The sequence below is a fragment of the Emys orbicularis genome, chromosome 19 (genome assembly GCF_028017835.1).
Source record: "Emys orbicularis isolate rEmyOrb1 chromosome 19, rEmyOrb1.hap1, whole genome shotgun sequence".
NCBI classification, from domain to species: Eukaryota; Metazoa; Chordata; order Testudines; family Emydidae; genus Emys; species Emys orbicularis.
Window position 1 is genome coordinate 23392876 of NC_088701.1, and position 12595 is coordinate 23405470.

Sequence of the window (12595 nt, forward strand, 5' to 3'; positions counted from 1 at the left end):
AAAGGATCCCCCAGCCCGGCACCACGGTCACAACGCATTTATTCACCGCACGGCCCTGGGCACAGGAGAGAGGAGATTCCGCATGGTAGAGTTGGGGGGAGGGGGAGCTGGGAGCCGGGAGCCAGGACTCCTGGGTTCTCTCCCAGCTCTGGGAGGGGAGTGGGGGCTAGTGGGTAGAGCGCGGGGGGGGCGGGGCTGGGAGCCAGGACTCCTGGGTTTTGTTCTAGGCGCTGCCACTGGCTTGCTTTGTGACCTGGGGGGCATTACAGCCCCTCTCTGTGCCTCGGTTTCCCCAGAAATGGAATGGCTCTGTCTGGGCTCACCCACCTCCTCAGGAGGGGGGCCCCTGGTTACTTGGGGTCTACAAAGCGCATTGTGAGTCTGGGCAGGGGGGTCGGTTTCTCTAGCCCCCAGGACTGGCCCCCACCCTCTACTCGGCTTTCTTCAGGCTGAGGTCACCATGGCAACCAGCGTGGCATATTCCTGGAAGTCGATCTGGAGGTCGCCGTGGGCGTCCAGGTCCCTGAAGAGCCGCTCCAGGGTCTCGGGGTGGTGGATCTCCTGCAGCCCAGGGAGAGGGAGTTTATGGGCCCCGGGCCTTTTCCCTCGAGGGGGGGCTGGCTTGGGGGGCAGGGAATGGGGCACACTTCGCCAGTGGGACAGTCTCTGCCCAGGGCCCGCGCCAGGCAGCTCCATCAGCTGCCCCCAGCCAATCCCCCCTCCCTTTCCTGCACCGTGGGCACCTGGTCCAGGCCGGGTGCCCCTCGGTACCGCTGGCGCGCACCTGGCCCAACAGCCGCAGGAGGTGTGGAGCACTGCCAGGGTGGAGAGCAGCGCCCGCTCTGGGGCCAGGGCCGGTAAGGGGGTAAGGACTGGCCGGGGGTGCAATGGGGTGATGGGGGAGGGGCACCAAAGGTTGGTATCAAGGACACAGCGGGGTCCCTGTGCTCAGCACCGCTGGGCCCTTGGCTGCCCTTGAGCACTGCCCACCAGCCCAGTGTCCCCAGGTCGCTCTCAGTGACCTGCCCCGCACCCCACCCCATGGGCATTATTAACCCTTTATGGCCCGGGGAGGGGAGCTCACCCTGCTGCTGCTCGTCCCATAGCCCCTTTCACACCCCCCCCCCCCATGATAGCCTCATCTGCAGGCACCAGCGGGGTCCTTACACGGTGGGGGTGGGATTGCAGTGGGGCTGGAGAGCGGCAGCCTCTATCCGCCAGGGAACCCCCCCACTCCCCCGCTGTCCTTTCCCCTGCCCTGGGGCCCCAGGCTGGGGGGGGTCTCCCTGGCACTCGGCTGGGGCTGCCAGCCCAGGGCTCCGGTTCACGGCAGCTGCTCTGGGTGACGCGGATGCCCATCCCCCTCTCCAAGCCCCACCACGCTTGTCTCACCCAGGGGCCCTTGGTCCCCAATGACCCAGACTGCATCTGAAAGGAACCCGCTGCCCGCTCTGCCCCTCGGCCAAGGCTCCACCACCACGGCCACCGCCCACCCGGCCCAAGCCCCACTCCCAGCTCTCCCCAGGGGCCTGCCACAGCCCCACTAAAGAGCAGGTGCTGAGGGGAGGGGAGGACTGGGGCAGGCTCCCTGGGCAAGCCCGGCCGTGCCACCCAGCTGTGCCCGTGGGGGGGAGAAATGAAGGCCCCCAGTTTTGGCAGAGGAGGGGTCCCGGCTGTCGACACCCACCAGCTCCAAAGGGGCTGGGGAAATGAGCTTGGACTGCTTCACGCTCCCTGGAGTGGCCGGTTCAGACCCCAGCAGGTCACCCAGCCCAGCTCCTGTCTGCTCCGGACCCCTGGGGATCCTGTCTCTCCAGCATGCTCCCTCCTCCCCAGAGGTGGCTGCATTTCGGTGGGACCAGGCGTATTATGGGATGCACAGGAACCAGGGTTCTTTGCCGTGAAAGGGGGGGTGTATTATGGGATGTACAGAGCCCTTGGTTCCATGCAGCTCCCATGTGCTGTCCCTATCGCTTGAGTCACCCAGGGAGGTGGACACGGCTCCCCAGCCCCACTCGCATGCCTTGGCGGAGGCTGGAACCCATGTCCAACAGGCGGCAGGAGCGCTGCAGAGAGACTCTCGGAGCTGGCTGTGCTCCACAGCTCGGCTCCATCGGCGGAGGAGGGATCACGGCTGCTCCACAATCTCCCTGCGCGCTAACAACTGGCCGTGCCGCTTGTGCGACCTTGCCTCAATTATTCAGCATCCGCCCAGACGTTAAAAAGCTCTTCACTGGCTCTAATGGAGCCCTGGCCACGGCCAAGCCCATTAGTGGCGGGGAGAGGGGCTGGATCCGGCCCGGGTTGCTGCTAGCGCTGCGCCCTGAGGAAACTGAGGATCGGGATGTCCAGCGGCAGGAAAGAGGTGGGAGCCTCTGGGCTGGCAAGGAGGCTCGTCATCCTGATCAGGGGGATCAGGGGTGGTGGTGGTGTCAGATCATAGATGTGTAGGGCCAGGCAGGTCCCCAAGAGGTCCCCCTAGATCACCATAACCTGGCTAGCAGCCCCCATGGGGGTTAAGGTGTCCCAGGCGTGTGGCCGGAGGGGTGGGAATTGAGGTCAGGCCTGGCAGAGGCAGCATGCTACAGCAGAGAGGACGCTGGGCCTCAGGACTCCTGGGTTCTCTGGTGACCTGGGGCGCGTGGGATTGTCGGGTCTCCCAGTAAGGCCAGGGCCCGTCCATCCGTCCGTCTGTGCAGCGGCTCCCGGCTGGCCGCGGGCACGTCTGTGACACGCCGGCCCGGGTACCACAGCAGGGGCTTGTGCGTGTCGAGTGATGGGTGACGTCCAAGCGCCCAGCAGGGTGGGCGGGGACTCGGGGCAGGTCCCCGTGGAGGCCAGGGCCTGCTGACGGCTGCCGCGCTGGGGTGGGCAGGGGGATGCTGAGCCTGCCGTGGCAACGGGAGCGAGGCTGACGGGATTGGATGCCCCATTGCTATGGCAACGAGCTTCATCGCATCGCCTGTGGCCAGGCCACAGCCCTGGCTGTTGCCATGTGGGTGGGGTGTGCGCAGCCATGGCAACAGGGCGCCCCATGTTGCCGCCTGTCCGCTGAGCTGGTGCCGGGGGGCCCATTCTCTGGTAGCCAAGCAGTGGTGCAGGACAGGCCATGGTGACACCCTTCACCAAGATGGCGCCGCCCATTCAGCCGCCAGAGCGCGATGGCGGCGCCCACAGGCAGGGTCACGCAGTTTGAACCGGAAGCAATCGCTCTCTTCCGCTTGGGCCCCCGGAAGTTACCGAACTCTTCCGGAAGTGAGCCTCCTCTGTGGATGGGGGCTCCTGCTAGTCGGACGTCACCGCGGAGCAGACGGAGCCGCCGCACCGGGGAATGGTGAGGCCGCGGGGCCGCCGCGTCTCGCCTGGCGGGTGGCTCCGCGTCCGGGTGAGAGGGCGCCTGGCCGGCGGGGGTGAATGCGCATGCGCGGCCTGGAGCGGGGAGACAGACTCAGCGTCCCAGCGCGCATGCGCCTGATCACTGTCAGGGAGAGGATGGGGTTGCTATGGAGACCCCCCCAAGGGAGAGACCCCTCCCCCCAGGCCCGGCCAGGACGCCTGGGTTCCACCCCAGCTGTGCCGCTGACTCCATGCGCGATCGGGGGAGGGGGGCGAGCGACTCGTCTCATCGTGCCTCAGTTTCCCTACCTGTGGCTCCCCGGGGCAGCGGCTGGGACTGGGGGGAGGGGTCTATCCCTTGGGGGGGTCTCCATAGCAACCCTGCCTGGAGCTACAGAGCCGGCCCCTTGCTGGGGGTCCCGGCGCCCTGCGGGCTCCGTGGGGGTGGCTGGTGAAATCCGCTCCCCCCTGCTCGGCGTCCGGGGGCAGCGAGCGAGCAGGGCGCAGGGGGAAGCAGCCCCTTGGCTCGTCCTGCCTGTTCTCACGCCTACGCGCCCGCCTGGGCCCATCCTGGGGAGCCCCGTCCCCCCTTGGCATTTCCACCCCTCAGGGCTGGGGGGGGGGGGTCTCCTCACGGTGCTCAGGGGGTAGGTGGGCGCCCGTCCTGCTGGAGGGGCTGCGTTGTCCTTCAGAGGAGCCGTAAACCCAGGTTCCCCTGGCGTCCTGGCCCAGCTCCAGTCTGTGAGTTACCTTCTGCTTTGCCGACAGCGTCTCCTGCATCCACTGGGGTCTGGGCGTCTCTGTCACTTCCTGTCCTGGATCGCGAGATCTTCCAGGCAGGGTCTGTGTGTCCGGGGCCCAGTCCGGCGGGGCCCTAATTGAAATCTTTGGGTGCTACCACAGTGCAGATAATAAACCGCTGTGCAGTGTTGCTGTGAGCTGTTATCCATCCACGTTCCTCCGCAGAGTTGGCTGCATTTGAGTGGAATGTCACATGATCTCTATATCAGATCCATGCGCTGCAGTCCTGATGTGGGGGTCTCCCTCTCTGGAGTTGTGGAGAGGTTTGCCTTCTGGGATCTCTAGTCTCTAGGGCTTTCTGCCATATAACATGTAAGGTTTGCCCACAGCCACCTGCTCCCTGGCATTGGGCAGGCTGGCGCAAGGGAGCGCAGGTTCTCTGTGGCCGCCTGGCGTCTGAGCCCTTTGATGTGGAGGGGTGAGGCTCTGTCTCCTCTGTCCCCGTGCAGACGTGCTGGACTCCGGACTGATGGCGTCAGGCACGGCGAGCCGCTCTGAAGACGAGGAGTCGCTGGCGGGACAGAAAAGGAGCTCATCGCAGGTCTCGGGCACCATCCCCAAACGGCGGAGCTCCTCCAGGTACCCAGGAAGGGCCCAGGGCAATGAGGAGGGGGTGGGGTTCCCTGCGTCGTGCAGGGACCCCCTCTGGCGGTAAGGATGGATTAGTCCAGTGCAGTCCCAGAGAGGGGGATGGGAAGGTGGGACGTGGGGCTTCCTGATGTCCTGTGATGAACCAGGTGCTGCTAACTCAACACCATTCCTGTAAAGCAGCATCGGGCCTGGAGCCCGGCTCACCGGCCGCTACCAGGGAAACTCCCTTGGCTGCAGTGATGGTTGGACTCGGAGCCACCAGAGGGCGCCCCACACCCATCTTGCAGCTGTTTGGGGGGTGGGGAGCTGGCTCCAGGTAGCCAGGTGTGCAGCGGGGCCGGCACGTGGGTGGAGGGGCTTCACCTGGGGCCTGCGTTTGTCCCACTAGGTTCATCAAGAGGAAGAAGTTTGATGATGAGCTGGTAGAGAGCAGCCTCGCCAAGTCGTCCAGCCGGGCCAAGGGGCCCAGTGGGGTGGAGCCAGGCCGCTGCTCGGGCAGCGAGCCCTCCTCCAGCGAGAAGAAGAAGGTGAGGGGGGAAAGAGGGTGGGCAGCGCCCTGCGGGGCCTGGTGCCCTGTCCGATCCGGAGCAGGGCCCTAGTCCCTCTTCTCTGACCCCGCCTAAGGCTGGGTGTGTCGGGGAGGAGACACTATGCTGTGGGGAGGGGGGTTCTTCCTGACCTCCGGCTGGAGATCAGCCCTGAAGCCTGAGCATGGAGAGCGTGGGTGGCTTTATCCCTGAGAGGGAGGGGAACAGAGAGAGCCGTCGGCCAGTAGGTCCTGCAGCTCCCTGGGGGCACAGGCCTGGCTCAGCAGAGACACCTCCCCCTGGCAGAGGGCGGGAGGCTCCTGCAGCCAGCCTGGGACAGAACTTGGGAGCCACAGAGCCCCTCAGCGACCATGCCAAAGGGACACCATCACCATGGCAGCCAGCAGCCTTTCCTGCCGTGCCGTGACTCGCTGGGCAGAGCCTCCAGTAGCTCCCGTTCTCCCCTGTGGGGCCTGGTTCCTCTGCTGGTGGACGGTGGAGCCAGACCCAGTCAGTTTCATTCGCTGCCTGCAGCCAGTTGGCTTCCTGGCTCTGGCCCCGCTGGCTGGGCTTTGGATGGGTAAGTGCGAAGTGTCGTTGGCGCTCAGACGCCCGTGTTCCCTGGGCACGTCCTGCTGAGGAGCCGGGGCCACGTGCTGCCCCCCGGATGAGGGCTGCCTAGGTTGGGTGTGGGGGGGTGATGTGCAGCCCCCGCCCGCCCATCATGGCCTCCAGCAGTGGGCCCCGCTGGCCAGACACAAGGGCGCTCTGAGCTCCATTCCCGGCTCGTGCAGGTCTCCAAATCCATCTCTGCACCCGTCACCCCGAGCCCGGTCCCGAACCCCAGCCTCCCCAAGCGGATGAAGAAAAGCAAACAGCCCCTGCAGGTGACGAAGGACTTGGGCCGCTGGAAGCCTGCGGATGACCTGCTGCTCATCAATGCTGTGCTGCAGGTAATGCTGCCATCCTGCTAAGCAGGGCCAGGCCAGGCTGGCGTGCGTGGGAAAGGTCCCAGCAGGGAGTGGGAGGTCAGCAGAGCTCCTGGTGTGGGGCCCCTGGTGCTGGGGGGACTGTTCTGTCAAGGTCTGGCCACCTGCCCAGCACCTTGTACCAAGACCTGGGGGGGCTAGTCCCGGAGTCCTAAACTCCAGCCCTGGCTGCTTCCCAGACCCCTCAGCTCAGTCCTCGCTCCAGTGCCTGAGGCTGGGAAGCGTTGCCCGTGATGGCTGTTTCAGCGACGACGGCCCTCCCAGTGGGTGGGGGGACACAGCCCTGAGTCTGGCCTCTCTTCGGGCCCCTGCAGACCAACGACCTGACCTCGGTCCACCTGGGCGTGAAGTTCAGCTGCCGCTTCACCCTGCGGGAGATCCAGGAGAGGTGGTACGCGCTGCTCTACGACCCGGTCATCTCTAAGTGAGTGTCAGGCCACCGGGGGGGGGGGGGGGGGGCTGGGATCTGCTGGGGCCGGCCACCTGTGGGGCGGACCCTGCTGCTCCAGGCACAGCTGGTCTCTCACCCAGAGGGGTGGCTGGGGAGTGGTGTGAGAGTCCCCCATCCCCCTGTAACAATGCTGCCCGTGGGAGCCAGCTGAGGTCACTCAATCAGGGTGAACGGGGCAAACAAACCCCAAAAGCTGGTGGATCTTCCAATACTTAGATTTACCAAACCAGCACAAAACAGCTTCTATAGTATCTCACTGGTTACTCAGAAGTCCAAACAAGGCAGTTCCCTTAAAGTGCCCAGCCTCAGGCCTCCGTCCAGACACACGTCAGACATGTGATGATGAATTCTGAAAATCTTATCTCATCATATAAAAGAAAAGGTTCTTCCAATCCCAAAGGATCAGCCCCAGACCCAGGTCCAATGATAACTTAGATCCTACCCAAAATACATGCTATAGTCAATTCTTGTTAACTAAACTAAAATTGATTAAAAAAGAAAAGAGAGAGAGTGTTGGTTAAAAGATCAATATACAGATAGACTTGAATTCAATTCTTGAGGTTCAGATACATAGCTGAGATGAGCTTGTAGTTGCCAAAAGTCCTTTTAGAAATAGTCCAGAGGTTATAGTCCAATGTCCATATTCAGGGTGACTCCAGTCAGTGACTGGGGATCTCAATCCTTGTGGCTTAAGGTTTCCCCCTCTTGAAACCCAAAGCAGATCTGAGATGAAGCAGGATTGTGTCCCAGGGTTTTTATACATTTCCAGCAGCCTCGTGGCCTGAGAAAACAATAGGCTCAACTTTCCTTCTCCTCAACATCCTGGCAATTAGCACAGGGTAATTTATCCATTAAACAGTTCAGATCCAGGTTACCACAACCTTCAAAGAGACAGAGAGACAATAATACCATTTCCCTCAATGGTCTTCCTAAATGTTAATATTCCTTTTTTGATCTTTGAATCAAAGCTATAGCAATAGACAAGACTTGTTTGCTTACATCCCAAGACCTGAGCAAACATTTCCCCTTCTACCTCTAACAATGCCGGCTGCATTTCAAAGCTCTGTTCATTTACAGATCTTCCTAGCCAGTCTCTAAAGTTCGGCCCTGGGTCAGGTGGGTCTGTGAGTTAATTAACTCTTTCTGTCCCTGTCATCTTCCAATGAGATATTATATTACACTCATAACGTCACACACACACACATCCCCGCTGCGGCTCTGGGGAGCAATGAGTCCGAGGGGAAGAGCCCCTTCCTTCGCTTGGCGTCAGAGACATGAAATCTGAGTCGGTAGCTGACGTGGTCACTGTCCCCTCCCCAGGCTGGCCTGTCAGGCCATGCGACAGCTGCACCCCGAAGCCATCACCGCCATCCAGAGCAAGGTGCTGTTCAGCAAAGCCGAGGAGCAGCTGCTTAGCAAGGTGGGATCGGTAAGTCTCACTCAGCCTCCCTCTGCGCGCAGGGCGCGGTGACAGCCGGACGCTGGGCCAGGTGGGATCGGAACGGCCCGGGCAGCCGGTACCCGCTCAGCCTCCCTCTGCGCGCAGGGCGCGGTGACAGCCGGACGCTGGGCCAGGTGGGATCGGAACGGCCCGGGCAGCCGGTACCCGCTCAGCCTCCCTCTGCGCGAAGGGCGCGGTGACAGCCGGATGCTGGGCCAGGTGGGATCGGAACGGCCCGGGCAGCCGGTACCCGCTCAGCCTCCCTCTGCGCGCAGGGCACGGTGACAGCCGGATGCTGGGCCAGGTGGGGAAACGGCCTGGGCAGCCGGTACCCGCTCAGCCTCCCTCTGCGCGCTGGGCACGGTGACAGCCGGACGCTGAGCCAGGTGGGATCGGAACGGCCCGGGCAGCCGGTACCCACTCAGCCTCCCTCTGCGCGCAGGCCGCAGTGACACCCGGACTCGTGCTCCTGGCAAAAGGGACCCCGGAGTCCTCTCCCTGCCGGCTGGGGCGAGAGTCTGGACCCGGGAGGCGTGTGCTCCCTCTGCCCGGGGGGGAAAGGCCGTCTCCGCAGAGCATCCTGCCGGGTGTCCTTCGCCAAAGCACCCTGCAGCCAAACGGTTCCAGTGCCCCCCAGGGAGCCCCGTCGGGTGGGAGCTGCGCTGGCCTGGCCCGGGGCCCCCAGCGCGTGGCCGTGGTTCCTGGCTCCTTGCCCGATTGCCCAACGCTCGCGCCCCAGCTCCGGCTGCTGCCCTCACCGAAATCCCAAGGGGTCGATGCCTTAGGAAAGCCTTGGGGAGTCGCCAGGCCATGCCCCCTACCCCATGGAGAGCCCAGCAGCTTCCCTGAGCCCTGCCCAGCCGAGCCCCCCCAAGTGGTAGTCCCAGGCCGAGCCCTGGCAGCCGGCCCTGTGATCCTGGCCTCGAACCCCCAGGCTCCTGCTGCCGGCTTGGGGTCCAGCCGGTGTCCCGGAGCCGGGGGCTGTCCTGCCCCCTAGTGGTGGTTGACCCGTCTGTCCCGCAGACCAGCCAGCCCACGCTGGACACCTTCCAGGACCTGCTGCACAAGCACCCCGAGGCCTTCTACCCGTCGCGCACGGCCAAGGCCCTGCAGCTCCACTGGCAGCTGATGAAGCAGTACTACCTCCTGGACGACCAGACAGGTAAGGCCTGGCCCGACCGGGCAGCCCATCCCCCCCGGCTGGGCCGGGCCCGGGATCCTGGAGCCGGACCCCGGGTCAGCACCACCCGGCGGCTGCTGGGACCGTGCTGACCCTCCCCCCGCCCTCTGCTTCCCTTCAGTGCAGCCGCTGCCCAAGGGGGACCAGGTGCTGAACTTCTCGGACGCGGAGGACATGATAGACGACAGCAAGCTGAAGTGAGTGTCCGCGGGGGGGGGCCTTCCCGCCAGGGCGCAGCCCCAGCTGCACAGCTCGTGCCACGGGCCATATCCCCTGGGCAGCCCGGAGCCCCTCGCTCCGATTACCACCCAGCCCGAGCTGCTGCTGCCGCTGCCTGGTGCTTCCTGTCCCCCGGAGCCTGGCTCCGGCTCCCTGGCTGGCTGCAGCGTGGCCCAGGGCCGAGCAGGCCCGGCTGCCCTTGGCGCCCTGCGGGGCAGACATGGCGGCAGGTGGCCGCAGAGGGCCCGTGCTGGGGCTGGGTCCAGGGGCTGGCGCGTTAGGGATCCGGCTTGCGAGGCATCCCGTGGGCGCGTGTACGAGGGCAGCTACCTGACCCCTCCCCTGTCCCTTCCCCGCAGGGATGTGCGGGACGAGGTGCTGGAGCACGGTGAGTCTGGCGGGGCCTTCGCTCCGCTCCCCGCCCCGGGGCGCTTGTGGGGGAGCCGAGGGGCTCGGGTGGGGGGATGCCCTGACCCCTGGCAGGTTTGGTTAGCGCTGTGCCTCGGACCCATCGCCACAGCCCCATCCAGCCAGCCCTTCTGCCCTGACACTGGGTCAGCGCCCCCTGGAGGGGACAGGCCCCAGCCCCATTCCTCACCCCCTGAGCCAGCCGAACCCCCACCCTCAGGCCAGGTGGGAGCCGGCGCCCCCTGGAGGGGAGAGGCTGCATATCCCCTCCCCAGGGCCCCGTCACCCTCGCTGGGGCCTGTGCCAGGCGCTGGGGCTGGCCCGAGCTGCCCCCTGCACGTCCCTCCTTGCAGAACTGACCGTGGCCGACAGGCGCCAGAAGCGGGAGATCCGGCAGCTGGAGCAGGAGCTCCACAAGTGGCAGGTGCTGGTGGACAGCATCACGGGTGAGAGCCGGGGGGCGGGGGGGGGGGTTTGCTGGGGGGCAGGGGCGTGGGGCGTGGCTGAGCTGCTGCTGAGCTCAGGGTGTGGGACAAAGTCCCAGCATCCTCTAGGGCAGTGAGCTGACATCCAGGCTGCAGGCTCCCTGGGACTCCTGGGAGCCCTGATGCTGGGGGGGGTCTCCGCCTGGCTGAGACCCCAGGTGTGGGGGTGGGAGGGGTCTGTCCAGCCAAGGCCCATGGGAGGAGGTGGGGGTGGTTCTCCGTGGGACCCATGGGGGGAGGCGGGGAGCGGTTTTCCATGTGACCCGTGGGGGGGGAGGTGAGGAGGTTCTCTGTGTGACCCCGGGGGTAGATGTGGGGGGGTTTCTCCGTGTGACCCCGGGGGGGGGGCGGTTCTCCGTGTGACTGGGGGGGAGATGGGGGCAGGTCTCCATGTGACCTGGGGGGGGGGGAGATGGGGGCGGGTCTCCGTGTGACGGGGGGGGGGGGGAGATGGGGGCGGGTCTCCGTGTGACCCGGGGTGGGGGGGGGTTCTCCGTGTGACCCAGGGTGGGGGGAAGATGGGGGGGTTTCTCCGTGTGACCCGGGGGGGGGGAGATGGGGGCGGTTCTCGGTGTGACTGGGGGGGAGATGGGGGCAGGTCTCCATGTGACCTGGGGGGGGGGAGATGGGGGCGGGTCTCCGTGTGACGGGGGGGGGGGGAGATGGGGGCGGGTCTCCGTGTGACCCGGGGTGGGGGGGGGTTCTCCGTGTGACCGGGGGGGTGAGTGTCTGATCTGTCCCCTCCCTCGCCCAGGAATTAGCTCCCCAGACTTTGACAACCAGACGCTGGCCGTACTGCGGGGGAGGATGGTGCGTTACCTCATGCGCTCCCGAGAGGTGAGTCCTGGTCGCCCCGGATCAGCCGGGGCAGGGGGTCCCGGCTAGACGCCCCGAGATGCCCTGGGGCGTCACCGCGGCCTCCTGTTTCCAGAGGGCCCCCGGGTGGCCGCGTCCAGGCTCCGAGCCTGCCCCTGCGCACACAGGGAGGGGCTGCACTTGTGGGCGGAGCAGAGGGGACTCCCTGGGGGCTGGGCTGGCTGGTGCTTAGAGCCACCCTGGGGGAGCACGTGGGGGGTGGGGGGCACCTCACTAACAGCCCCCCCCTTCCAGATCACACTGGGCAGAGCCACGAAGGACAATCAGATCGATGTGGACTTGGCACTGGAGGGCCCCGCCTGGAAAATCTCTCGCAAGCAAGGTACAGGGGCGGGGCTGACATGCCCATTGGGGGCGGGGCTCATAGATCTGTCCATGGAGGGGCGGGGCTAACCCCCGGGGCCGCTGGGTGTGGGCTCTAGGATGGCACTATTGGGGTGTGGGGCGAGGGGGGCGCTGCCCAGTGCTTCAGTCCCTGGGTGTAGGATACGGGCGATGCCCTGCCTGGTAGCTGGGCTGTGGGTGGGGTCTCTGTGCCCCCCTCACCGCCCCCCCGCTGCGCCTTGCAGGCGTCATCAAGCTGAAGAACAACGGGGATTTCTTCATCGCCAACGAGGGCCGGCGCCCCATCTACGTGGACGGGCGCCCGGTGCTGGGTGCCAGCAAGTGGAAGCTCAACAACAACTCGGTGGTGGAGGTGAGCGCCCGGCCCGCTGCGTGGGGGGGACGGGTTCAGACGCCCCCTGACTGGGTGCCCCAGGGGAGCCCCTGGTGGTGGCACTGTGGGGGCTCCCCTGAGCTCAGCTGGGCCGTGCCCGGGCCCTGCCCGCGCTGACCTCCCTCTCCCCTGCAGATCGCCAGCCTGCGCTTCGTCTTCCTCATCAACCAGGACCTGATCGCCCTCATCAAAGCCGAAGCTGCCAAGATCCCCCAGCAGTGAGGAGCTGGGCCGGGCCCCTGCTACTGTCCGGTGACTGCAGGAGGCTGGGCTTGGGGCCGCCCGCTCCCCTCTGGCTGGGGGCAGGGCCCGGGGCCGGCTGCACACTGTTCCCTTCCAAATAAATGTGTCCAACCTGCTGCTGGGGTCCGGGGCCTGCTGGCGTCAGGGAGTGGCTGGCAGTAAGTCCAGCCCTTTGCCCCTGGCCCAGAGAAAGGGCACCAGGCTCTGTCCTGCCACAGTGAGTTCCCCTGGTTAACAGGACAGCCCCGCCCCTCCTCCGTGCCTGGGGGCCTGCGGCTGGGCCCACCGCGGCTGCTCTGCCCCACAGCGCCAGGGCAGGGGCCAAAATCG

At 65.6% G+C, this 12595-nt stretch overlaps 1 protein-coding gene across 1 annotated transcript; it reads left to right on the plus strand.

The window, feature by feature from the left end:
• Positions 1 to 3161: 3161 nt before the first annotated feature.
• On the plus strand, positions 3162 to 12381 carry MCRS1 (microspherule protein 1). The gene is given in 15 exon segments (XM_065419428.1): positions 3162 to 3226; positions 3228 to 3334; positions 4587 to 4716; positions 5117 to 5255; positions 6050 to 6208; positions 6559 to 6668; positions 8016 to 8124; positions 9160 to 9298; positions 9438 to 9513; positions 9895 to 9923; positions 10297 to 10389; positions 11183 to 11265; positions 11539 to 11626; positions 11874 to 12001; positions 12158 to 12381. Coding segments are annotated over 15 exon segments (1542 nt in total). The 3' UTR covers positions 12245 to 12381.
• The last annotated feature ends 214 nt before the right edge of the window (positions 12382 to 12595 follow it).